The sequence below is a fragment of the Falco biarmicus genome, chromosome 8 (assembly GCF_023638135.1).
Source record: "Falco biarmicus isolate bFalBia1 chromosome 8, bFalBia1.pri, whole genome shotgun sequence".
In the NCBI taxonomy this organism is placed as follows: Eukaryota; Metazoa; Chordata; class Aves; order Falconiformes; family Falconidae; genus Falco; species Falco biarmicus.
The window spans coordinates 46,849,027-46,874,984 of NC_079295.1; the positions used below are offsets into that span (position 1 = coordinate 46,849,027).

The 25,958-nt window shown below is 56.2% G+C and overlaps 1 protein-coding gene across 8 annotated transcripts in view; it reads left to right on the forward strand.

The window, feature by feature from the left end:
* The window catches only part of SIL1 (SIL1 nucleotide exchange factor), a 97,375-nt gene extending 78,392 nt beyond the window's left edge, over positions 1–18,983 (forward strand). For all 8 annotated transcript variants that reach the window (XM_056349286.1, XM_056349291.1, XM_056349283.1 and 5 more), the window contains 3 exons: positions 13,941–14,037; positions 16,276–16,440; positions 18,519–18,983. In XM_056349286.1, coding sequence (XP_056205261.1) covers positions 13,941–14,037; positions 16,276–16,440; positions 18,519–18,869 — 613 coding nt within the window. In that variant the 3' untranslated portion in view covers positions 18,870–18,983. The remainder of the gene's footprint in view (positions 1–13,940; positions 14,038–16,275; positions 16,441–18,518) is intronic.
* Positions 18,984–25,958: the final 6,975 nt, after the last annotated feature.

Genomic DNA, 25,958 nt, shown 5'->3' on the forward strand with positions numbered 1-25,958 from the left:
AAGTCCTATTTCCCAGCATGGCAGTTGGTTTGTCTCCAGTTCTTACCGGCCTGTGAGCCCCCCTTGGGGAGAAGGATGGGTGCCATCCATTGCTGAATTTCGTATTGATCAGCAGAGATCAAACTGAGCGTTTTTTCTTGCTTCTGCACCATAGGCAGAAGAAGAGTGGGGAGGAGGCAGATCAGTGTGGTGGCTGATTCTCCATGGGGTGATGGTTTCCAGACCGCTGTTTCGGTGGGTCACATCACCCACGGTACCTGTTGAGCTGGACTCTGCGTCGCCTGGCTGTGCTGGTGCTGCTGGGGGTGCCGGTGGGGTAAGGTGAAGAGCCAGCCCAGACGGCGAGGGAAGAGGAAGAGCTGCACTGATCCTTCCTGCACCAGTGGCAAGCTGGTGTCCTTGCTGCTGGGGAGAGCAGGAAGGGAGGGATGTGAGTAAGGAGGGAAGGCAGGAGGTTTGTGGATGCTGATCTCATCATCACAAATCAGTAGTGGATATTGTCTGTGGGAGGTAAGAGCAGCTCCGCTTGGGAAGGAGCCAGCGCTTCACACGCCAGGGGATGGCCGAGGGAGGGTGATGCACTTGTGTCGTTAGTCACCAGCGCCGAGCAGGCAGTTTCTCATCTTGTAGGGTTTGTGTACTCAGCTGGAGGCCGTGGCACCCTCCGTTGGGCAGACGGCCCAAAATCAGCCTGGCTGCTGTGTGCTGAGCTGATGGACTCTGGCAAGGAGATGCTCTGTGCCAGCTCAGTGCAGGGCGCTCCCATGTGGGTTCACCAGTGTCCGACTGGGCCGGAGGCATCAGTTCGGGACCATCGGTTCCTGCGGTGATTTCCTTAAGCATCTACCGCTTCTGAGGGCAGATGCAGCACTCCATCACCCCCAGGGCAGGCAGAGCACCTGGCAGCAAGGTCTGTGCCCTCAGCAGACCCACTGGGCAGCAGCTTCCCTCTCTCCTTGGCGCAAGGCAGATGTGAGCGCAGGCCCAGATTTGTTTACTAGGCTGCGACCAACTGGGGTTTTACGTCCCGATAATTACTGCCACGTCTTCTCTCCTCCTGTGCCTTCACAGCACATGTGTGAACTTCTGGTTGTGTCACCTTCCCATCCTTTCTTAACGAAGTCTAGCAGTGGGAAGTGATCATCACAACTAACATTTGTGTAGTGTATGTCTTTCCGCAGTTCCAGAGCGTTGAATAAATTGAACCCCGTGTCCTCCTTCACCCTTCGTATTCAAGCTGTTTCTGAATCCAGGAATCTCATCGTCTGCAACATGTCTCAGTTCTCGGAGCTTTCTGCTGCCCTGGCAATGATTAATCCTTTATCTCCTGCCTTGTAGAGCCCACCTCTGATGCCCGGATCACTGCTCTCCATCACAGAGACAGTGTTCATCTCAAGATCTTTCTGGCTTTTCCCTAACTGTTTCATTGCCAGGCTAAGTCTGTCTGTTGGCTCCCTGCTCCACCGCAGCAGATGAGGGCTTTTTCTTTTTGCCTTCAGGGTCATTAAAACTTAATTTGCATGTCAGCTTTCTTTGTCAAGGTATCCATTCTCTCCATCTGTCTGGGAGGTAGGACACACTGCTGGAATTCCCTTCTTCTTGCATAATTCGTATTATATGGCATCTTTTGTGCAAAGTGTTCCCTTCTGGAAGTGCTCCCTCTCCTTGCTCTAGCCCTTTCCGAGCATCCAGTTTAGCCGTGGTACCTGCCACAGCTTTGTTACTTATATATATATATTTGCACATGAATGAATTGCATTATTACCATATTTTATTAGCTAGCTCGGTCATTTTAACTCCTTGACAGCTTGATTCAGGTGTTCGTAGGTGCTTCCTTCACCCTGTCTCTCAAGGTGGGATCCACATCACTTAGCTTCAGTCTCCCTACGTGAGCATCCACCTCAGGCAATATCCAGGCTCCATCTCCAGCCAGGAGAGAGACTCCTCCAAAAGGCAAATCATCCCAACATCAGACAGCAGTCAAAGGCAGCCCCATCTCCCATGGGGCAAATTATAATTTCTGCTTGCTGCTGGCGACCACGAATTCCTCAGACACTTTTCAGAATAGATGCAGCCCCTTTCAGAGTGACTTGAAAGCCCGGGACTGTAGGCTTGTTTCTCTGGATTAGCCTGGGCAAGTCCTGTGGAAGTAGAGAAGCAGTGGCTGGGTCTCCAGGGATGCGCAGACCATGGGCTGGAACATGTTACTGAGGGAGCCCAGGCAGCTTGGCTGAGCTAGATGTCTTAATTTTAGGTGTTTAATGTTGAGCCAGATGAATCTGACACTTAGAAAGGTTTGGGGAAATGTTTCCATCTTATTTTGTATTTAGAAAATATAAAGGTATATAGCGAATGTTTAAAAAACAACAACAGTAATAACAGTAATTATAGGTGGGTGCAATTTTCCTTTATCTTTTAACTGAAGTTGCTAGAAAAACTACTGCTGTGCTGATACTTGGCAGGGACACTACTGCGAGTACCCACTTGTTTCTGAAAAATGCTGTTGGATTTTTAATGACCATCAGCAGTACAACCTTGATTTTTAAATGTCATCCTAAATGTAGCGGTTCCAGCCTCCTCTGCTGTGGCATGTGGGTGTTTGAGTAGGGATGAATCAGAAAGCAGAAAGAATTGCTGGTGCTTTCTGTGACTCGCAAGCTTTCCTCCAGGGCTTCCCACCCAGGAACTGGCTTGAATCGTCTGTGGGTTGTGTTGCAGCATCGCAGTCCCTAGTCCCGTGGCAGCACTCCTGCTGTCGCTCTCCCCTCTATTAATGGGTGATTAAGTTGCATGATGCAGAATGAGTTCATTAGATTTCTGCAGGAGCTGGTGTTCCACAGGTCATGCTTTCTGTTTATCAAAACCAGATAAATAAAAAAAAGGTTTCCCAGCTTTTGCAGATGCAGGTTTTCCATTCTCTCTCTGGCTGGAAGCATTCCCCAGGCTTCGTTTTTGGAGCTGAAATCTGTGCTTGGCATTTGCAAGATGGTGATTTGCTTTTGTAAATGGAGCAAAGTCTCGTTTTTGAATCATGACTCAGTGAAACAAATCTACTTTTCTTGCCTAAAATGATCCTAATAGCAATGTTAAACCCTGTGGGACTCAACAGCCGGAGTTTAAAGCATGACATTGCGGTGGGTGTGATTCTCCCTGTGATCCAGCATCTTCCCTTGCCAGTGGAGAAGCAGGGTGGGTTGAGATGAGGCTCATAAGTGATGGGTGGATCGGTTGTTTAGGAGCAATACCTTCGGTGTGGCACCCCGGTGTGCTCCAGGGCACGTCCGTGAGCGAAACGGGTTGGGAGATGATAGAAAGATTTGCTTGATGTAAGGCACTGCCTTGCTCGGCTACGGGAGGAACGCAGGGAGTTGTGAAACAGATGGCAGGGTTAAAATAGGACAGTGCATTGCAGAGATGCTGCTGGAAGGGAGAGGAGTGAAGTGCCTGTTCTCACACTTCGCTTTGTGTCTCGTGGAAGAGCTGGAGAGTGCCTGCGCTCCGCTGGCATTCCCAACAGGGATACGCCAGGCAAAGGCGCTTTTTTGCCTTTTTCTTTTTTTTTTTTTAAATATTATTAGCACTCGTCTTAAAGAAAAATCAGCTCAAATGAGCAAGTAAACAAATGAAGCGAGTAACGGTCGAAGGTCTTAGCCTCAGGCCACCTTTTACCGTCTCTGGAGATTATTAGTGGGATGTGTTATGTAGGTACTCGCTGCCGCTGGAGAACGCAAGCTGCAGTGTTAGCAGCCTGGCGGGGAGCACTAAGGCTTTCTTCTTGCCGCGCTCTCCGACAGCTTTTTGCAGTGATTTCCTGTTACCTAAGGCGTGATTTCCTGTTACCTAAGGCGTGTGAATGGGTTTTGTTGGAATTCTTGAGTAACTCCGCATGCCTTGAATCATGCGCAGCACGGTGTGGCAGACCTCGCGGGGATGCTTCTGTGCGGAGCTGCCCCGCTGTGGGTTACGGCCGCAGAGGGGTCAGCTGGGGGGTCTTGCGGCAGCAGCAAACAGGACGGTGGGGCCTTGGGTGTTCCTGCGTTTGCCCCCATCCTGGGCCAGTTCCGTTTTGGAGCCAGGAGGCTGGAGGCGTGCAGAGAGGAGGAGTGTGAAGAAGGGGAGGAGCGGGGAGGCGGGAGCCCAGCACTCACACTCGCACCCTGGAGCGGCTGCTTATGCTCCTGGGAGCGCTTCAGTTTCCCTGTCTATAAATCAGGGGTGCTTTGAAGCCCCTGTGATGAAAAACACTGGATGAGCTCGGGGACGTGGTATTAATCCTGCAATATTGTTCTTGTTCCTTGCCGTGTTGTGATTTTTTTAAAGGAAATACAACACAATTTTTGTGGGCTATGGCTAAAATGGCATGGAAATAAATGAGTTCTGCTTGCACTTGTAGAGAATTGCTTGCTGTTTATTAACGCGGCCTCCGGTGAGACAGGCCCCGTCCTTAGGCACTGATATGCATTTGACCTATGGTAAAATAACAGGCTTTCAGAAATGCATAGGGAGTGTTTTGTAAGCATGGCACATACAGGCATAAGGTTGATTTACGCCTCAAAATAAAGCATCGGTTTGGGTGATTGAGCGCTGGGGGGAGTTCCTGTGATGTCCTTCTCCATGCGCCATGGAGCACTTGCTCATACCTACCTGGAAAGATCAGTCATTCAACACGTTGTGCTGGAAGAGAGCTCACCCGGTTCCCTTGATTGCTGCAGATGGGGCATGAGTCACCTCGTCCAGCCCTTAAATCACAGCGGGCTGACAAACCCCCACCACGAGCGGCTGCCCGGGCGCATCCCTCACCAGCAGAATGGAGAAGACGGGCTACTGGCCTCGGTGGCGCCGCTTCGTACCCTTCCTCTGAAAGGCTCCTCCGGCTCCGTGCTGGCAGTAGCCCCGAGAATCCAAACCCCTTTGCTTTTTGATCATAAAGTAATGTATGGGTCTTTGATTAAACGTGGGTGTTTGATTTGTGGAAGCTGAGCTGGCATCTGAGGCTCTTGGAAGCTGCACCCCTCCACTGGGCTGGGTCGGTGGGACACCGAGGTGCGCAGCCCCCCTCAAGCAGAGCGGCTGGTCCCTGGCCTCGGCACGGGGGTTGGCGCAGCTGGGATGTATGCACTGGCACCAGAATACAGCCCGGAGCCAAGGGTCAGGAGAAGAGAGGGGCTTTGGGGGTGTCCTCAGGAGCCTCACGCGTGCCTGGGCTGGCGTTGTCACTGTCTGCGACCTCCAGCCTGTTTCATGGGACCTGTTCCCCTTCAGATAGAAATACAGCCTGTCGCTGCTTTGTTTGTGTGCGTTCAGCGGCGCAGTCTGGCGCAGTTATTTTGTTATGGCAGCGAAGGTTTTATTGTTCAGAGCTGGTGTGCACTCTGCCGCTGCGCTCCGCAGGGGTGAGGATGAAGAGGGGCTTCGCTGCGCCCTGGCAGGGTCCCTGGGCGTGCATCGCTCCTCGCGCAGCCGTGGTGCTCCGGGAGATCCCTTGCTTTGGCTGACTCCGATGAGCGCCCTGGCCGCGCCGCCCGCTCCCCAGCGGCTGGGCCACCAGCTCTGGCTGCGGGGGCTTTCTGCACCCCTGCAAGGTGTCTTGCTGCAGTAAATTCACTATTCTGTATTTTTATTTAATTACTTACTTTTACAGCTCTTTGTATAAATCTAATTATCCATCTGTTATGGTACGTTACAGCACTGCTGCTTGTCTGATGTTTTTTGGTGGCTTTTTTTCTTCTTCCAAAGCATTAGCCGCCCCAGCCCTGCGCCGTCTGGCCTCCGGGGGGGCAGGTCCCCTCACCATGGCTCTTGACCCCGGCCGTGCCGTGACGAGTGGCTCCGCTCTGCGCTCCAGCCCGAAGCCATTGTGCCTGCAAAGGGCCAGAAACTCACGCTGGGTAATTCCCGCTTGCCTCCTGTGTCTGAGAGCAGGCTTTTCCCCAGTTAAACCTGGTGCCACTGCCCCCCCAGGGACTTGGGGTTGTCTGTGAGGGGGTATCACACCCCGTGCTTTCAGCAGGGAGGTTGCAGGCTCCTGAGAAGCTCAGTTCTCCCTGGCCAGAGCCAGGGCCGCAGGTCGATAGCGAGCCAGGGTTCCCCCAGCTTCTCCCAGGCAGCCTGCCACACCGTTCCCTGTCCCTGGGGTGACTCATGCTCCCTGGGTCCCAGTGTCACATTAGCCCATCAAAATCACAGAATCACGTACTCAGCGCTAACTTATTCTCTGCTTCTGTTCTCTTCTTAGCAACAAATACTCAATAACCTAATTGCTCATTAAAAAACATACTTGCATCTAGGTAATCCATTATGTCACGTTGAGACGTGTTGCTCTCGCAGGGATGCTGCTGCTCCCCCACTACTGTGATGAGCGCCTGGCTTGGTAGAAAGTGAGAAGGCAGCATTGCATTGAAGTGGAGATTTTCATCTTCTCAGGGATTTTTTTTTTATATCTCTCCTATATTCTGTGCTTTTGAACATCTAACATCTCTTTTATGCCTCACATCTTTCATATGAAATTGTTGTATTGTGTTGCCTATTGAAACCTCGTTTTTCTTTTGTCAGATTTTACCCCCTCACCCCTGCTTTCTTCTTCGCTGTATTTTGATCGGCATAGCTACTTAAGGCTCCATTTTTCTGTGTGGTTTTTAATCTCCTTAAGTCGTAGCTCTGAAGGTCTTTGTGATCAACTCCAAGCTCAGACCTGGTGCTTGGCGAAGAGGCTTTCTGGGCCGGTTCTGCCGCACGCGGACCTCGCTGGGGGCGTTGCGGGTGCCTGTGCTTCGCCCTCCTCCTCCAGCTCTGAACGGTTGCAGGCAGCCCTGTTGGAGTTATTTTATTATTACACTCCGCATCTCATATTGCGCATGCAAACGTCCTTTCCGATAGCTCGGCGATAATGGGGAGCCTCTGTGCTCAGCACGTGTCGGTGTGAGAGGTTCACCCTGCACTTAAGCCCCCTTTGCTGTTGTCCCGGCAGAGCCAGCGTGGCGGTTTCAGAGGGCGAGGGGGCTGCGGAATTGTTCGCGTTGAGTCGTCCCAGTTGTCCTCCTCTTAAGAACAAAGTTTGGAAGGGGATGTAGCCATCCGGTGTGCGTGTACCTGGGAAGCAGTGGATTTGGAGCCAGCTGGGCCCGCTTCAGCTGCTCCGCAGTTATTTTCCATGGGGATAGTTCCTGCTATAGCCAGTGCTTTGAACGCTCCCCATGTGTCACTTCTCACTTGGCCTATTTTAATGCTTTTTTTTCTTGCTTTTTTTTTTTTCTTCTTAAACCTGCAATCTAAAATTCAGTCGTGCAAGTACTAACAAGCTGCTGATCATCCCGCCTCTTTCTTCTGCCCTTATTCAGAGTCTCAGATTTACAGCTCTAGCTCAGGCTGGAATTACTGAATTCCAGTCGAGCCTTTAAACGTTGACGTTGTAACCATCAGTTTTATCTCTCTCTCTATTATTTGTCAAGTAATTTTAACGTACATATACTTACAAGAGCTGTCAGAAATCCAGATACAGAGGCCTGTGAAAAAGTCGGCCTTTTCACGTGTGACCCTGCTTGTACTGGTTTGCAGGACTTACCAAAACAACCTTTTCCATTGCCATTCACGTTCTTACCCAGGTGTGACGGCTTGAGGGGCACGAGGGGCCAGGAGGGCTTGGAGCTGTAGTGCCCTTGCAGGCACGTTTCGGTGCCACTTAACTCTCCTGCGAGCAAAGCATCGGTGCACTCTCGTTTTCTTTGTTAACAGATTTTGGAGTGAAAACTGGGAAGGGCAAGGTAAGCCATGCTGCCTTGCTGCCTGTTTCTGATCCTCAGGTTATAGCACAAGCTAAATAGACTACACTAAATTTTTTAGGTTGTTTCACAGACTTACAGTCTTTGATCCCTGGCTTTGATTTCCCACGCAGCATCGCAGACCACTGGTTCTGATGAGAGAAAAGACCCATTAAGTCCTGTCTAGCCTGGTGATTATCCTGCCTTTTCACCATCTCACCGGGCTTTCATCAGAGCATGAGCTCTCCACGTCCCTCCTGGCACCCTGGGGAGGGTGCTGGTGCAGCTCAGCACCGGCAGCCACCACAGCAGGTGTGTGCCGGTGCCGCGCGACATGCTGCAGCCGGGGCAGGTGAAGCGTTGTGCTCAGCACCCTGCTCTGCCAGGCAGGAGCATCCCCTCCAATGCCCTCCCCCATTCGCACCCCTTCTTGGTCTTTGCCTGGCTTCAGCAGGATGCTCAGAGTAAGGAGGTGACCCTTTTTTTTTTTTTCCTAGGGTCTCGTGTGGTTTCTACAAGCAGCAGGCCAAGGAATAAATATCCTGTGTGTGTCCTTGCCAGAGCAGTAGAGACAAGGGCGTTTGCCTGCCTGCCCTGCTCTGTGCTTCCCAGTCCCCAGGTCCCTCCACACCACTTGGCTTTCCTTTTCCTTTTTTTAAATTTAAATCTAATTTTGCTGTCATATTGCATGTTCCCACCTAACTCAAGAGCCACTCTTGCCTCAGGGCTGTGTTGCTGCTTTTCAGTCTTCCCACGCCCCTCGTGTGTGCAGTCTGGAAAAACTTTGGAAAGTCTCTCCAAAATTTGTGCACATGTACTTAGGGTCACGCTAGGAGGAGCAGGGTAAGGGTATCGCTTAACGGACAGTACTCGTTAAAAAATGCCTTCTTCAGCAAAACGGGAGCTGGTTCTGTGTAATGAATTTGCTGGTGAAATGGTAGGGAAGCGCATGTTGGATTTTCAGGAGCAACAGCGGCGTTCCCCGAGCTGGTGCTGCTCCTTGGCACACCGAAGACAGTGTCCAGGGAGCAGGGGCAGCTGTCGCACCAGTGGGTCCCTAATAGCCCACCTGCACGGTGTGGGGCGATTGCAGTGCGTGGGGACCGCGCGGGAGGCTGGAGGGCTCTGATCCCAGCGTGTGAGACCACGGCTCCTCCAGGAGCCTCCATCGTGCTGGCAGGTCCTCTGGTGTCATCCCTGTCCTGTCATCCCCGTCCTAAGGTCTTGCTGCTTCCACAAAGAGCTTTAATGGAAGAAAAAAAGGAAGAAGGATGCAAACATCTTGAGCTGGCAGCTTGTGGAAGGTGCTGGGTCCCATCTCTGCCTGATGGTGCCTTCACCACCCACCCAAGGCAGGACCTGCTACCCGGCACCGGGGTGCCGCGGCAGCTTCATTGCAATTTTGCTCCGGTAGTGCTGATCACAGTGCCTCAGCCCTTGTTTTTATTACTTTTGCTTCTCTCGCCATGCACTGTTGAGGCTTGTGGTGTTCTGGCAAACAAGCCTTGACTGTAATAATTTCTGGCCCCTTATGGGAAGTTGTAACTCCAACGCAATGAAATATAAACTGGCAGAAAATGGAGTGGTTCCTTCTGCCGTTGCAAGCTGCAGCAGGCAGGCTTAGATGGAGATTTTCTCTTGGCTTTCCCTCCCCTGCTTTTGTTTTTTCCCCTCTCCATCAAAGGGCATAATCACCCTCCTCCAGCCCCCGAGAGGGAAACGTGCTGATGAAATGGCACAGTAAATCTGTGCTCGGCAGTGTCACAGCTTCAGGAGCTTCAGAAGGAGGTGACAGTGGGAAACCTGGATGTTGTTTGTCTTGTGGTCAAAAAGGCGCGTCGTAAGCGCTGCAGAGTGCTTGCGAGGGCATGGATGGCAGCCCCATCACTCCTGGGGGAGCCTGGCTGAGGGGCGCGGGGAGAAGCAAGGGGGTCTGCAGGCAGCAGGACATCGTGAGTCGGGGGGAGGATCAGCCTGAGCTGGGACTGGAGAGCAGAGCACAGACCATACCCTGCGCCCTGGGAAAGAGGGTATCATCCCCAGGATCCCTATCAAGAGGGTCTGGTGGCCCATGCCCAGAAGCGTTCAGAGGTTCCTCATGATCTGGGATGGATGGCCCATGTCTCAAGAAGCTCAGGAACTTCTGCTGAAGACCAAAGCCCACCTTGCAGGGACCAAAGCTTTCTCAGGAGTGCTCGGAGGTGATGATGGTGTGGGCATCTGTGGGCACTAGAGATTCCTGCTGGTCTCCCCGAGCTCTTCACCCCTGCTCAGCGCATCTTGGCCAGCATGAACACCAGCAGTGTGCCTGTTAACTGCCTGGCCCAGCACCCAGGCAGCTTCTTGCATGGATCGGATCAGTCACGATGAGCCTGGACTCAGCCTTGTTTTCTACTCCTCAGGAACAGCGTGAGAGAGAGATGTAAGAGGCATGGGCAGCATGGCTGGGAGGCCCCAGGACCTCAGGTGTGCAGTGAGAGCCACATCTGGAGGGGATGTGGTGTCACCCCGCAGGGGGGGTCGGTCTTCCCAGGGCAAACTGGGGCTGTTTAGCACATGGGGGTCTCACTTGGGAAGCTGCTTGAGCCTGAGCATGGCGCTTGTGTCGGGTCCCCATAGACCTGTGGCTCTTCCTCACTCGGGTTTGAGGCTGGTTAATCTCATCCACTGAGTGCGCCCCGATCTCTGCCATCACTGCAGCATCACGGGGTGTCGTTGCAGGCTGTATTCCATCCCTGTCCCGGCCTCAGAGTTCCATTTCAGCGAATTTTGTTGTCTGTGCCACCATCCCCTTATCCATTAGCAGATCAGCACAGGTTGAATTTCCCATGCGAGCGCTCCACAGTCTGTCTTATATTTGTTTTGTTCAGGCTGCTTTTCCCTGGGCTTGGCAGTGTAATTTGTACAGATCTCTGCTGAGTTTTCCAAACCTTTAAATGAGCTTTTTTGTTAGCATGAAGCCTGGACTATTGATAGTAGAGACGTTAAACAACAGAAACATTGAGAGACATGCAGCAGAGCAGCACACCTACCATCCAGGAAGGCTTCCTAACCTCTAGAGGTGCTCCTTGGCAGAAGCTCCATGGTTCAGAGATTTAATTAGATCTAATGCTCCAGCTGACCAGCCAAGCATTAAAAGGCATACCAGTTTTTAACTTGCGTCCCTTGCTGGAAGAGCTTTTATTATTTATTTCAGATGGACGTGGCAAAAGAGCTTGGATGTCCCAGACTTAATGTGTTCCTTGAATGGCTCTCTGAGGTCTGCAGCACGGGGGTCTCCTCTCGGCGCAGCTATGCCCAGGAGCAGGGCCTGCCTGCCTGCCGGCTTGCTCTGCACTGACTCTGCTCTTCCTTGGCCGGAGTGACATGCCTGTGAAATTTGGTTGAGTTTTCAGATCAGAAGTTGTATTTTCTGAGTGTCAGTTGCTGACTCTTCCTTGGGGCCTGGAAATGCAGCTGGGATTTCATCACCTCTCATTCACACCGGCCTGGAGCCCCAGTGCTGAAAACGTGCCTGACAGTGGGGCTGGTGATGCGCTGGGCACAGCCGAGCCTCTGCGCTGCGCCTTCCCCTAGAAATGCTTGAAGCAGAAACAAGCCCAACCCAACTGTACACAGACAAAGCCAGAGACCAAAGCTGTCATAGCTGGAAAAACAGAGCTGAAGAAACCTTCTTCATGCCCCTCCTGCCTGGTTTGCAGCGGTCATCACAGCAGCAGTGCTCTGGCTGTGCATCTCCTGTAGCAGCTAGCTGGGGCTTGGGGGTGCGTAGGGCTCTGGATCACAGCCCTGATGGCTCTGCTCATGTTGGGCAGCCTCTGCAGGAGAAGGTTTCATGCTGTTCTAGTGAGCATGGCCATGCTCAGCCATCCCAGCTCGAGCACCAGCCATGCCCAGCTCACTGCTGAGGGCACCTTCTGCGACCTTGGGAGGTGTTTTTCTTCTTACTGCTGCATTTCCTTACTGCATTCTACGTATTGCGTCTCCAGGCTCCCGAAGGAGTCTAATCATAAGCCGTGGCTATGTCTGGCTTATACATCCATCTGAACTGATGGGAGATGCAGGATTTGTTCACTTCTGTAGGGCAGATATTCCTTATCTCTCGCTCTTTGGAGGTGAGGGTCATGCTTAGGACCTTTGCACCTGCTAGCGTATGTCAAACAGGTCTCCAGCCAACCCCTGGGTGCTCTGGGTGCTGTTTGTCCTCCATCCCAGTGCTGTAGTCTTCCCATCTTTGCCCTGGGAGGGGTCGCTAAGGCTGGATGGGTGCCACGATGCTGCGGGGCTGCAGGACTGTCCCTGTGCTGGAGGGGCCGTGGCTGCCTGTGTGACTGGGGTATGGCTGGAGATGAGGGCAGCAGCAGTAGGCATCCGGCTCCAGGGGCTGCCTGGGGGCAGCTGAAGGTTTTGGGGCTGGGGCTGGTTGCCCGTGTTGACTCCTGACTCCAAAGCCAGACCCAGGCTAGGCCACCAGGGATGCCACCGCTGCTCTGCAGGGGGAGGGGGTTGGCCACGTGGGCCGTTTCCCACCATGTAGAGGTGGAAAAGCACATCCTGCTCCTGCAGGAGGACGCTGCTGCGTCACATGGTGGGGCTGGGGGATTGGCACGTCTTGGTACGTGCATCAGGTCCCACCTGGACCCAGGTGCTACTAGAAGCTGGTTTGCTCCCAGGGCTGCTGGGGCTGCTGCAGTGGCAGCGCATGGAGGTCTGCAGAGTGTGCTGTGAAAATGTCTTCTGCAGGAGGATCCCGAAGCTCCTGGGTTTGTTCTTTCTCCTTCCTGTCCTGTCTGGGCAGGTTATAGGTGTCCCCCTCCTCAGCAGGGTGCCTGCGTGTGGCTCTGCCTAGGTGCCTGCTGCAGTAGGATGCAAGTAGGTGAGACGAGTAGGCGGTAGTACCAAGTGGATGAGGAACCTCCTTTTCCTGCCTTGAGATTGAGCTGGTAATTGCAGTCAGGAACCTGCACACCCCACCTGCCACCTCTGAGCTGTGGATGACTCTTTGTGGTGTGAGAAGCAAAGCCTGGATGGGCAGGGCGGGCTGGAGAGGCTGCTGGCACCTTGGCTGAGGCAGATGAGCTTAGTGTTCTGCTGTATTTCTGGGAGCCACAGGTTTAATTCAAAGCTGCTCCCTGCCCAAGTCCATTTGTCTTCTGCTTTTGTTTTTGTATGACCCTGTCTGCCTCTGCCTCTCTTATTTCTTGGATGATGCTCGGTACTGACTGCTCCAACAGCTTTCTGGTAGCGGTAAGAGCCGTGGGTGTTTTGCTGTAGCAGGGATCCATGACCTTTGTCTGGCTGCAGTGCAGTTGCTGCTTCAAAGTTGAGCAAAGGCTGAAATGCTGGAGCTCTTCCTTGGAGCGCAAGAAACCTGGGATCAGGGATGCAGACAGCTGGTACGTTGTGCTCCAACCGTGAAAGCCCCGCTGAAGAGGGACCCTGTAGCATCTGACCTCCACACCACCTTCAAGGATGTACTAGAAGTGGGGTGGCAAAGTGCTGGTACCGGGGAGTGGTGCAGCCAGCAAGCACGGCTTGTCTTTGCCTGCCTGCACCTGGGGCAGCTGCTTGCATCCGGAGCTGAAACTCTAGCCTGGCTCTTGAGACGGGAGGATGGATTTAGCCATTTTGTAGTCCTTGGAGAGAAGCGCTCGGTGCGAGAGACGTGTGGGTGGTGGGATCAGCCGTAATTTGTGATTCAGAGGTACTAGGGACAAGCAGGACCTTCCTCCAGGTGAGCTGGAGCACAGGAGCATTTAAATAAATCAGTACATTAACGGCAAGCCAGGAGTGTGGGAGGGGGAACGCAGGAACTGCAATATAAAAGGCTGTCCAGGAATAGGTGCGGTGTGAAGCGGGAGGGTTGATAGCTGTGGGGGAAACACGGGGAGATGGGTGGGATGTGGGCACGTGGCGGGGTGGCCCGGGTGGCCCTGCGTGCCCTTCCCCAGCCCTGTTGCCATCATTTGGGGTTGCACCAGTCATCCACTGCGTGCGAGGTGGCCCGCAGGGCTTCGCGCCTTCTCCGTAACCGCAGGCTGCGGCCGCTGGGAGCTGGGGTAGGGGTTGCTCTGGGATCGGGATGGATCGACCCTCGTTCGTGTCTGCTGCGGCACCTGGGGTCTGTCCCACCCTGCCGTGCCTCACACTGTTGCTGACCTGCCTTTTGCTTTGTGCCTGCAGCAACCCCAAAGTGCAGATAGAAGCAATCGAGGGGGGCGCGCTGCAGAAGCTCCTGGTTATTCTGGCTACGGAACAACCCCTGGCTGTCAAGAAAAAGGTGAGCAAGCAGGGATGCACCACTGGGTAAAGCTGGTTTTGTGCTGAACTTGCTGTAAGAGCACTTTGGGACATCGCTGGCATCGTGTGGGATGCTACGCTGTCCCCCCATGCTGGGTGGGTTTTACTCTCCAGGGGTGCGGGAGGGTGGCCCTGGGTGCTGGACCACCCCCAGCAGCCCCAGCTGGCCAGTGCCTACTGGCCCCCCGGCACCGTGGGTCTCACCCCCACTGCCAGCAGCAGCACGCGCGGCAGCTCTGCCAGCCCTGTGGGGACAGGACTCGATGCTGCGGCTGCTCTGGGAGGAAAGGTGAGGGTCCCCATGGCAGGCGTAGCGATCAGAGCCTAACATGGGAGCTGACGTCTGGAAGGAGCTAATTGCTGGAGCCAGCCCCGTGTCCTGCCTTTGGCGGTTGCTCTGGAGCAAGGCGAGCAGCGCCGAGAGCCCCCAGCCAAATGTGCAGTGCTGTCCATCGGGGTGGGGGCTTCCTCACCGACTCCCTCCTGCCCTCCTCGCCGTACTCCCTGGAGCATGAGATCTCATTACCCTCTCTTCAGCATGTGATGCCACCTCTGTTTACGGGCTGTAAAATTATCTATCTGCTCCCAAAAGCCCAGCCCCGCTGTTTTAACACGGTGACCTCCTGCAAGAGGGGGTTTGGCAGGGCAAGGAAGCCACCAGCTCTTTCATTCATCTTCCATGCACCTGCTGTTCCGCAAACAGCTGTGTGCTGCCGGTGTTGTAACTAGCCCCTGCAAACATGTTCTCATCCAGTCCATGGTAGGAGTGCTGCAGTGAGGGAGAGGCGTGGGAGAGGCTGGGGAGCCCCTTTGCTTTTGGCCGGGGGTGTGAGGAGGTCCTGGCTGGAGAGGTGCACTGCAGGATGCTCCGTGCTCAGAAGCTCCTCCCAGGAGTGCCCATGGCTCAGTCCGGAGCTCGTTTTGGGGTGGGGGGGATAGCTGGGTGTGCAGAGGCCTTTACCAGCATCGCTTGCACCCCTGGGTGTTGGGTGCGGGACCGTTCTTTCCAGCCTGAACACGTCCCGCTGGTAGCCCCTGGAGAAGAGCTCAGGATTGTCCACATTTACATGTGGCCTTACAAAAACCTCCAAGGGCTGAACCCCTTTTTCCAGGATAGAGGCTTTTAATTTCCAGTTCCCGTGCTGCATACAGTCTCCTACAGCCAGGATCCCAAGAACGGGCTGGTGCCCCAGCCCCTTCCCTCACAGAGCAGCAGCCCACGGCTCCCGCTCCGGTGGGTTTTCTGCCCCAGTGCTTGCAGCAGTGCGCAGCAGCAGGGCCAAAAGTGCATCTCTTCCCTCCCCCATCCTTTGGCCTGTGGTTGAAACAGGAGACAAACATTCTCCGATTCACCAGCGGCAGCTCAGAAGATGGAAAATAGAAACAAATGGGACCGGGGAAGACGTGGCTGTCAGCTCCGATCCGTCCGTGGGGACCGGGGATGCGCAGTCCACCTCGGTGCGGAGGGGCCGGCTCTGCTCGCTGGCGGGCGCCCGGATGAGCATCCCCGTCCCACTGCCTGCGGGCGGCATCAGCCCGTCCCCTCTGCAAACCACGGGTGTCAGAACCAGATGAGTGTAAGAGTGTAAGAGTCAGCTGCTGGCCCCTCATTGCTTCCTGGTTTTAACCCTGTGCCGCTCAAGGCCCAGGAGGCAGGGGCGGGTGGGCTGGTGTCTCTTGCTCGCGGTGCGTGGTGCTGCACCATGACAGAGCCCTGTTTTGGGGCTGTGTCCTGGGAAACATCATGGTGTTGTCCTCTGGCCACGTGGGTGCAAGGGAGAGGACGTTCCCCGGGTGTCCAGATCATCTCAAGGGGATCAGGCTCTGCTGAGCGGTGCTGGATCCCTCCTTCACCTCGTCCTTAGCCTGTAGCTGGGCTCTGTGCCACGGACCGGCAGGGGCAAACCACATGGAGAAATGGTGGCGTTGGGTCTGTTGGGGTGCTGGCTGCAGGGGCTGTCATTCTAGCACACGCCATGACGGTCTGGGTTGGAGTTCGGGTGAAAGTCACCCAAGTTTGGGCAGCCTCACAGCACCAGGGAGAGCTGGGCTCAGGAGAAAATGGAGCTCCCGGGGATGCCCCTCTGCAAGGAGAGCTTTGAGCTGTGCACAGATGGGCTGGAGAGTGTTTCTCCTGTCCCCGTGGGCGCCATGAAGAGAGGTTGTGCCAAATGTGGCGGCTGCAGCCACGTTGCTGATGGAGCTCTCTCCCTGCCAGGCTCTCTTCGCGCTGTCCTCCATGCTGAGACACTTCCCCTACGCCCAGCAGCAGTTCCTCAAGCTGGGCGGCCTCCAGGTCCTCAGGAGCCTCTTCAGGCAGAAGGGGATGGAGACCCTCCATGTCCGTGTGGTCACGCTCCTCTACGACCTCATCGTGGAGAAGGTGAGGAGCCGGGGGGGGGGTCGGGACCCAGCCAGGCACTCCCCACCTCCACCCCCTCCCCACACCACAGGAGCCGCACGAGCATCCGTGCTGGTCTGTGCCGTCGAGATGAGTTTCCCCCAGCCTGCGGGGCACGAGCGCCTGGGAGAGCCCAGCGTGGGCTTAAACCTTTATTTTTCATTAAACTGCTGCCACCGTTTCCACCCGGGGGTGTTTAAATAACAGAACGGCAGGGACACAGACAAGGAGCAGCCTGCGGTGAGCTGGGCTTGGCGTCCAGCCGCCAGCTGCCCCCTGCCCCTCGCCTGCCTGCCCGTCCCTCGCTGGAGCCCGGCCCACAACCTTAAGTGTTTTATTTCCAAATACCGTGGATTACCACTGTAAATGTAAGTTTAAAACCTGTCTTTCCTTGCCATCGCTCGCTGTTTAGTCTGTGTGTTTCTCTTACTCCAGAGAATGGAAATTAAATCCACTTTCACTCAGTTTATAGCCAGTTTGCCCTGCAGATTATTACTGCTGTAATACTTGGGTTTCAGGCACCGCGGAGCGATGCCTGCGTTTTAAAACAGCTGTTTTCCAGGAGACTTTGTAAAGGTGCAAATCATTTTAGTGGGTCTCAAACCTCACCAGGTGCTGGCTCCAACGTGCCGCGGTCCATCCTCGTGCCTGCGGGGGGAGGGTGCCCACGGGGGCATCTCACCTGCACCGCTTCTGCCCGTCCCGCTGCAGGTTTTACAGCAGCCCCATCCGCTCCCCGGCCGCAGGCCTGGCACGTCCTCAGGTTTATGTTCAAATAATGGTTTTTCCCTGTCTTTCGGACTGGGAATGCCGTGTACCAATGCCAGCTCCTCGTGGAGGAGATGGGGGAGCCGGGGTGCCCGCGGGGCGCAGGGCTGGTGGAGCCGGGGGCAGGTTTGGGCTGGCTGATGGCCATGGCTTGGCTTGAACGTCCTCTGGCCTTGTCCTCGGCAGCTCTCCGTGCTGGAGCGGGGGTTGCTGGGGCTCCGAGTGGCTTCTTTTGCCGTCTTCTTTCCTTTTCACCCCAAGTCCTGCGCGGCCGGCAGGGGGTTAGCCAGCAGCTCTCTCGGGGCACTGGGAGAGGGGGGGGGTCTCCTTGGCGTTGTCCCTCCTCGTCCCCACTGGGTCCTTCCCGTAAATCCATGGGACCGAGCCGCCGGCCACCCGGGGTCCCTTCCAAGGTGGTGAATGGGTCACAGAAAATCCTACGGGCACCCTCGGGGGTGCAGGTGGCCCCCGGGGACAGGGTCAGCCGGGTCTCGTGGCAGCTCCTGGGCACGCTGCCTGCCCTCTCCTCCCCCAGGGCTGCATTTCTGCTCGCCACCCAGCAGAAGCCCTCATCTCCCTGCCAGGGAGCAGCCCTGCGCTATGCAAAAGTAATTAGGGAAGTGAAGACATAATAATTATTACAGGGGGCCACCAGCCAAGCCAGGCGGATCCACTGGGGCAATGGAGCCTGTTTGGGGAACTTCATGCTACCCACAGCCACTCGGCCACCCAAGCCCCAAAGGGTGCCCGGGTCGTGGGGGTGGGACGTGTCCCTGCCTCCCCCCGGCGCTGTCGGGGCAGGTCTCCGGCTGGGAGGGGCTGGCAGCCCCACCTGCCCCCACCGTGCTGCTCTGGGCACCCTGACGGCAGGGCTGCGGTGTTTGGGGTCTTCTGGGCTGGGCTGGAAGAGTCAGGTCTGCCCGTGGCTGGAGCAGGCGGGGGTCTCCATCGGTCCCCCAGGAGCAGCGCAAAGGCTGGCAGTGAGGTGTGCTAGGTGCTGCGGGAGCCTGCCCAGCAGCCTGAAGCAGCAGACGCAGAGACTTTACAGGGTCTTCTGCTGAACTGTCTTCATCTGGAAGTTCTGCTTCCAGGGCCACGTGGTGCTGAACCCCCGGGCACCGGGAGTTTTCCAGGGTGGGCGACCAGGGACACACAGGGAACCGGGACCAAACCTTGTCTTGGTTTTCTGTTGTAAGTCACTCCCGAGGCAGGTGTTCGGGTGTGTGGCTTCCTCTCCTGCGGCAGCCGCTGCCTCTTAGGGGCATTAATCCCTGTCCCACCACTTGCCACAGATGCTGCTTGAGGACTCCCAGCACGGAGAGCAGACGGAGGAGAAAATCCAGCAGTACAGGCAAGTCAAGCTGGTCCCGGCGGTGGTGGAGCAGGACTGGTGCGTGGTCGTTTCCAACCTGCTGGCCATGCCGGAGCACGACACTCGGGAGAAGGTCCTCAAGATGGTCAGCGTGCTGATGGCCTTCTGCAAGGACCGCTACCGTGGGGACCAGGCACTCAGCACCACCCTCAGCCTCCTGCGCAGCGAGTACGAGGAGCTGGCAGCGGAGGAGCAGAGGGAAGGGGACAAAGATGGCTATTTCAAGGAACTGCTTGGCTCTGTAAATACCATCATTCAGGAGTTAAGATGAAGAGAGCTGTAGGTGCGGTTCAGTCCCAGATGATTCAGGGTAACAGTGTGAGTTTCGATGCACCAGTGCGAACACATTTCTGAATAAACTGCGGGAGTAAATGAGATGCCACCACTGGGCGAGTGTGACAACAGCTTTGTTATTAAAAGACAAGTGGTTGGGGTAGATCTTTTGCATGGGGTACTGCTGGGAAAATAGAGATATATACCTTACGGGGAACGAGGTAGAGTCCCAGCTGGCATTGCCTCCAACCCTGGTACCTTACGCGTGTTCTCGGTCCGTCTGCAGGATTATTCGGGGTGGGAAGGGCAGAGGGATGCAGGACTGGCCTCTGCTGCGCGGAGGGGAGCGTTTGTTCGCGCAGCTCGGATCTGCCTTTGTTCTTGCCTGGCGATGACCCACGGTGTCTGTGATCTTTTATTTTCTTCTGTATAATCCATCTCGGCACTCAGGCAGCACCGTTTGCCTTCGGATTGCTTTGTGCTTGTACAGGAGAGCTGAGTGGTGTTTCCTTGGAATGTTGCTTGGAGGGGTGGGCTCTCCGGGGGTCTCCAGCCTTCCCTCGGAGCAGGACTGTCCCTGGTCAAGCCGGTGTGGCTGTGAGCGCCGCCAGGAAGCCTGGCTGTGCCACCCTGCCTGCACAGGGGCCAGCAGCTCTCCCTGCTCGGGGGCAGCCACGTCCCAGGGGCTGGGGGTTCACACGTGTACCCAAGCCCGGTTGTGGTACAGCCGTGGAACCGCTCCTTCCAGCACAGGGTGTAGCCAGCGGGTGAAGCTCACTTCGCCCTACAACAGACCATTGAGCTTGTCTGCTTGCCGCCTTCGTGTCTTTGGAGATGGCCTCCAGGGTGATCTCTGGGGTTGGGGGTGGCCAGCCAAGGCGTGTTCGTCCCCGACGTCCAGCAGGCTCCCCTTGCCGGGGCGGCCGTCTCCCTTCACACAGCCCTTTCGGTTGCATCTTCTGCTTCCCTTTCCTCCGGGCTCATGCCCTGTTCCCCCAGCGGTGTCCTTGCAGGTCCCCGTGCTGGATGGGCGGTTGGGGAAGATGTTCTGCCCTGTCCCTGTTGAGCTGGCTCTGTGTCCCCATGTTGTCCTTTCTCAGGAGAGGAAGAAATCAAAGTGCTGCCCAGCCCCTGGCCTGGAGATGAGTGTTGCCTCCCCCGCCATCAGCAAAGAAGATTATAGAAACGAGAAACTGAATTTTGTCATTTTGTCTGTTTAATTGCAGTGAAAATCCTCTCCTTGTTCTGAACTGTTTTGTAGGGAGAGGCGAGGGGAGGGGAGAGGAGAGAGATTTGGGGTCTGCAACAGACTCAGCAGCACGGCACGGCGGCTTGGGGGTGACACTTTTCTCGCCCCCACCCTGCAGCGGTCATTTTCCTGTAGCAGGATCCCGATAGAACTGGAGTGTGGTGGCAGCCGGGTGCCGACCACTGGCTTGGGCAGTTCAAGCCGTTTTCCTGCCGACCCCTCTTTGAGGTGCCTTTTGTGGGGGCAGCAGCTTTATCCCTGCGGCTTTGCCCAGCAGCACGAGAGGCGATGGCAGAGTGCGCGTTGGGACGCCCCAGCACCGGGACGCCCCAGCACCAGGACAGCCCAGAACGGGGACGCCCCAGCACCAGGACAGCCCAGCACGGGGATGCCCCAGCACCGGGATAGCCCAGCACCAGGACAGCCCAGCACCAGGACAGCCCAGCACCGGGACGCCCCAGCACCGGGATGCCCAGCTTTTGGCCGCAGCGCGCCGCTGCAGCCGCCCTGGCCCCGCTGCCGCCAGATCAGGCCGAGCATGCCCTGCTCCCAGCGCCCTGCCGAGACGATTATTTGTAATTCCTGTGTTCGCTTTCAGACTTGCTTTCTAGCAATAACAGGTATTTCAATCACCGCTGCTCTCGCCACCAGCTTAATGGGACCCAGGGGCTGCTGCAGCACCAGCGTTGCACAGGGGCAGAAACCACATGAGTAACGAACGCGGGGGCTGGTGTCCCCCAGCCCCGACCGGGGGCTTTATGAGGGGCTGGGATTCACCCCCCATCCGCTGCTGCTGCCCCAGACAGGGACCCCCTGCAGCCAGCACAGCCTGGCAGGCGATCGATCAGGCTGTTTCAAGGCTGTTAGCCTTTCCTGATGCTAAAATATTTCTGGCTACTGTTTACAGCATGTCAGTTGTCACTGTTAAGTAGTGGGGCTAATTATAAATATCGATTATTTTTTTTTTTTTTTTGTCCTTTCTGAGTTTTGGTTCAGGCTGTTTTTCTGGGATTAGAAATGATATTTTTTTTATTTTTATTTTTTTCTGAGATGCATTTCCCAGCCGGTCCTGCCAGGATTTTGCTTTGTGGACTAAAAAAAGAAGTAAAAATCTATAATGGCAACAGCCAGGGAGCAGAGCTGGGGTATCAGCAGAGGGATTTCCCTGGCCCTGTCACTGTTTCACAGCTGGATTTAGCAGGGTCGGGGAGGTCTAACGCCTCTTTAAGGCTGGGCAGGGAGAAGACCACCAGCAGCAGCCACCCAGCTGGCTCCCTGCCTGTCCAGCCCCCACTCGGTGATGCAGCTGAGGAACTGCATGATATTAAAGGGGAGCAAAACCCCCGACAAACCCGCAGCCGTAACTCCTGGCAACGTGTATCCCAAGCCCTTCGGAAGCTGGGGTCGCTCGTCTGCAAAGGCTTTTTGAGGTCCTTGGCCAAGGCTGATGCTCCGCGACCTTTGCAGCCAGCAGCTGTGTCCCAGCCCTGCGGCCTCCCCACCACAGGGCTCCAGGCTCCGGGCTGGGACCCCCCTGACACACACCCCCGGTGGGACCCCCCGACCCCTCTGCACCAGCGCTGGCATTTGCTGCAGCCCTGTGCCCCTGGGCGAGGTGTTGGGGGAAGCAGTTGCATCTGGGGGGGAGGTGGGATTGCGCCCCGTAACCCCCCCAGTGCGCTGCTGGTTCGTTACCCGTGCCGGCGGTTGGTGCCCTGGCAGGGCCTTCGTGGCGGGGGCTCTGGCTGCTGGAGGCCTTTCGGCTCTCGCCCCGAGCCCTCGCTCTTCCCCCCTGGCCCTTGTCTCCTCCGGGCTGGGGTCCCTGTGCCTGGGGGGGTCCCGGCAGGGGGTGAAGCTGCCAGGCACTGCCCACTCCCAGCACAGCTCCCCTCGGCCGTTGAATACAACAAATTACCTCAAATTACCTGGAAATCCTCAGCACCCTGTTTGACATTTGTGCAGGCTCTGACCCCCCCCCTGCGGCAGCAGGTGACTCCACTCCTGGGCCGGGCTGCGGGGCCACCCCCCGCTGTACCCCCACAGCCCCCCTGAGCAAAGCCCTTCCTCCCTCCAGAGCCCGGACACCACGGGGATGGGCACAGGGCTCCGTGGGGCCCCGCACCCCAGCTGTGGGCTCTGTCCCCGTGGGGTGACAGGTGCGCAGCCAGGGCAGTGGCAGCCACAGGGCCTCGGAGGGCACGGAGGGCACGGCGGGCAGCCACGGCCAAGGCTCGGTCCTGGCGGCTGCAGCCCGAGAGGGGCAGCCTACCCCCGGCCCTGCCCCCCTGCCCTGCCCCCCTGCCCTGCCTGTCCCTGGAGGGTGATGGAGAAGCACAGGTGGGCGCTGGGCTGACTCCCCCCGCCGTACCTGCTGGCCCAGGCTGGTGTCCCTGCTAGTGACAGGTCCCCAAGTGGCGTTGCTGGTCCGCAGCCTGGGGTAGTGAGGGGCTGAGCCCCACTGCCTGCCCCGGGGGCCGTGGGCAGGATGGGGGCCAGGACCAGCCCGTCGTGCCCCGGCTGCCACGTGTGGCCGCACTGCCAGGGCTGCTGCTGGCGGCACAGGGAGCAGGGGCGCGGGGCGATGCGGGTGCATCCCGCTCCGGCCACTGACATCCCACTGCCCCACACTCCTGCAGCCTCCCAGTGTGGCACAGCACCTTCGCCCCCCCAGCAGCCCCCCTGCACCGGGACCACAGTCTGTGTGGAGCAAGCAGGGACTGGAGGGGCCCTGGGGCAGCTGGGGACCCCAAGTAGGGTTCGCTGCACCGTGCGCCTCTGTGGGTCTGGGGCAGAGGGGCTGGGATAGGCGCTTCCATCCTTGATTTTGGAGGTAGCCGGGTCCCCCTGCCAGCAGCCTGGCTGGGCTGGCGGCGCACAGGGCCAGGCCAGCAGCAGCGTTGTTTCCCCTTGCAGCCGCAGCAGCGCCGGGAGGGCTGTGCCGGCTCAGCCCGAGCTCCCCAGCCCCAGATCGCGGCGCGCAGCGGGCAGGGAGGGGGCTCAGAACAGAGACCACCGCTGTGCTTCCCTGGGCTGCCCGCCAGCCTCCACAATCTGCACCACAGGGGAGTCCTGAGCCTTCCGCGCTGGAGCATCTGATGTGCCTTAATGGATTTTTCCTTTTCCCACCCATTTGTTGGGGGTTTTGAACCCACATGCCCCCCCCACCATGCTCTGCCCTCCTGTGTAATTGCGTATTTGAAGCTTGGCTGCCTCGGTTTATTTCGAACCCAGCACCCGCGCTTGCTGCTGCCGTCCTGTTGGAACGTGCAGTGTAGGGCGGTTCGCTCCCCTCTCCGCACCCATCCCGTCCCACCCAGTGGGATCCCCCCGCCAGCCAGGAGAGCCCCCAGCCCACCGCCCACCTGGGGCTGGGCTCCCAGCCTGGCAGCGGCGAGGCTGGTCCGAGCAAAGGGAGAGCACGGCGAGGAAAAGGCAGCCGTTGAACAGCATCAAACCTCGGCACAGAAGCCTTCACACGCAATTAAAGCAGCATAAATTCAACGTGGCTTGATTCACTGCTGAACTGAATTAAGAGCACTTGAAATGTACAATAAGACAATCTCCTGGGGCCTTGGCGTGGTTTCACTAATACACCTCAGAAGACTCTGTGGGTTCATCTTCCTGAGACAGGTCCCTGCTCCCGGGACGGGCCAGAGGGCGGCTGGGCTCGGGCACGGCCTCACCCGGTGCTGCAAACCCCCAAATCTTCCCTGTTCAACGGATACTTCGGTGTGTTGCGGGGGGCGATGGGGGGCAGCCGTGCCTGGCTCCCGCCCACGAACGCCGGTGGACAGGGAGGTCCCACAGCCCCTCACTGCCCAGAGGTGCTGTGTGTCCCCTCCGTCCCCAGCGCCCAGAGCCCCGTGATTTCTTCTCCCGTTAGCTGGAGAGCGGCGCAGAGCCGCAGGGAAGGGGCGAGGTGATCGCCGCACCCATGGCGGAGTGCACTGGAGACCCTCCCCACCTGGCACCCGCGCGGCTTTTACAACCCAACACGGTTCTGTTTGCTCCCTCCTGGTAGGAGAAAGCATTCCCCTCCAGCCGCCGCAGCAGAGACCAACTGCACAAACCCTTCCCCAGCGCTTAATTACATCAGGCAGTAATTACTGTAATTCTTTTCAATTGGCTCTCTAATAAAGTTACAGTTTCGCTTGCGCCCGGACCCCCTCGCTGTGCAGCGCCGCTGCCTGCAGTGCTGCTGCCACTTCCACGTGGGTTTAAGGCTGAAATTCTGACACGCCAGGGTCAGCGTGTTGGCACCCAACTGCCGAGTCACCCGCTCGCAGGGGCCTGGGTCCGGCCCCTTTCCACGCGCAGGGACTGAAAAAGCCCCGTCCATCCCCGACGCCCACCGCTGCCACCCCCTCCCCCGCAGCAGGGCTCTCTGCCCACTTAACCGAGGTCACCAGCTCAACCCATGGAGCCATTCGTGAAGAGGCAACGCGGAGCTCGCCCAGCCTCCAGAGCAGCTCGCGCCACGGCAGCGTCCCTCGCACCTGCGCGCAGAGCAGGCTCGAGCCGGTGAGCAGCAGCAGCGCAGGTACCAATAACCACTCGTTTCACCGCCGCACAGCCACTGCACTGGGGCTTCGCGACACGAAATCCCCGCTGTGCTCTGGGGGAGGCAGGGATTTGCTTTCCCCCCAGCCACTGCTGATGCATTCCCAAACAGAGCAATTAAATCAGTGACAGACATTAATGGTTTACCTCGATGCGCCCCGCGCAGCTCTCGGAGCAGGGGCACCCCTCGGGTGAGGAAGAGGGGGGTGAGCTGCGCCCTGCTGCCTCCCCCTCCGGCCTCCTGCTTCCCAGCTGGGTGCTCCAACCAGCTTTCATCAGGTGGAACCAGTATTTTAATTTGCTGCCAACTTGATGCTCGAAGTCTGTGGCATAAAATAAACTAACATTGATTTAAAAGCACATAAAGCATTGATTTAAAAGCATATAAATATTTCTGTACATTTTAATATATGGGTTGTGTTTTAAAGCTCCCTAATAGATTGCGTTTTGGGGGAAGTAATGTATGTATTTTGAAGAGAGCCACTGGATAGCCCAGGGAATGTAGCCTTTAAGACAATCACATTAATATCAAGAGAAAAAAAATCATACTTATAAAAACAGTTATTATTTACAAAACAAGATCTAGTTTATCTGTTTCGTTAACCCTTGAATGTCCGTGGAAGGAGCAAGTCAGCTTACCCTCCAAGCAGATGCCTGCTGAGACGTTAAAGGCATATGAAAACTAGCAGATAATTCAGCTGTTTATTATCTGTACTCAAGAGGCTAAAATGCTTGAAAACATAATATATTTGGCAAAAATATCCCACGAACTATTTAGCTTAATTCTGATCAGCATTTTGGTAACATGACAGCAATAACCTTGATATAGTAAATTATAAGCTGATCAAGATAAAATTATAACGTAATGCTGCCAAGGCTCGGCTCTAAAATTTAGATGCAGTTTAAAACATTAACTACAGAACAGGCTGCTTTCCATTTTAATGGATGCTTTACAGAAACAGCGAACGCAACTTTGACCTGCACAAGTGCCTCTTCTTGAATACTGGACTTTATTGGTACATGTAAAACACACTGAAATTCATAAAATTTAAATAAGACAGCAAAATTATACCTTGTAGCTATAGTTATCACAAATAATGTATAGTCTAAATTGCAGCCTGAGCAAACATTATTTCCTGGGTGCCTTTGGAAGCCCAAGGCGGGATGCAGAGCAATTATGAGAAATGAGTACAAAGCTGATTTGCATCTGAATGCCGGGGAGGGGGAGCAGGGGCGGGCTGGGAGCCCGCTCCATTCACAGCACCACAATACACCAGC